Source organism: Pterocles gutturalis, unplaced genomic scaffold (genome assembly GCF_000699245.1).
Source record: "Pterocles gutturalis isolate BGI_N339 unplaced genomic scaffold, ASM69924v1 scaffold22894, whole genome shotgun sequence".
NCBI classification, from domain to species: Eukaryota; Metazoa; Chordata; class Aves; order Pterocliformes; family Pteroclidae; genus Pterocles; species Pterocles gutturalis.
The window spans coordinates 8,015-8,280 of record NW_010136340.1 but is presented as its reverse complement, the minus strand read 5'-3'; the positions used below and the strand labels follow the sequence as shown (position 1 = coordinate 8,280).

The 266-nt window shown below is 57.5% G+C and overlaps 1 protein-coding gene across 1 annotated transcript in view; it reads left to right on the top strand.

Annotated features, from left to right (window-relative positions):
- Nucleotides 1-5: 5 nt before the first annotated feature.
- LOC104468218 (A disintegrin and metalloproteinase with thrombospondin motifs 8-like) overlaps nt 6-266 on the top strand; it is a gene marked incomplete at its 5' end in the record, with an annotated part of 2,990 nt that continues 2,729 nt past the window's right edge. The window contains 1 exon segment of the mRNA XM_010082272.1: nt 6-60. Within this exon segment, the coding sequence (XP_010080574.1) occupies nt 6-60 (55 nt within the window).

The following is a 266-nucleotide window of genomic DNA, read 5'->3' as shown; positions in this document are numbered from 1 at the left end:
ACTGCGAGGGCCAACACACCAAATACCAGTCCTGCCACACCGACGAGTGCCCGCCCGACGGTAAGCCCGGCTCTGCAAAGCCACCCATCCGAAAGGATGCGATTCCCAAATGCACGCTCCCAACCCGTCCCTATTTTTCCAGCACCCGTCTGCAAGGATTGCTTTGCTCTCCCTTGAATATTCCTATTTTTTCAAGGCAACAGCTTTTTGCCGGGGGTTGTGTTCCCCCTCCAGGTGGGTGGGAGGTGTGGAGCATCCCTGCGCAC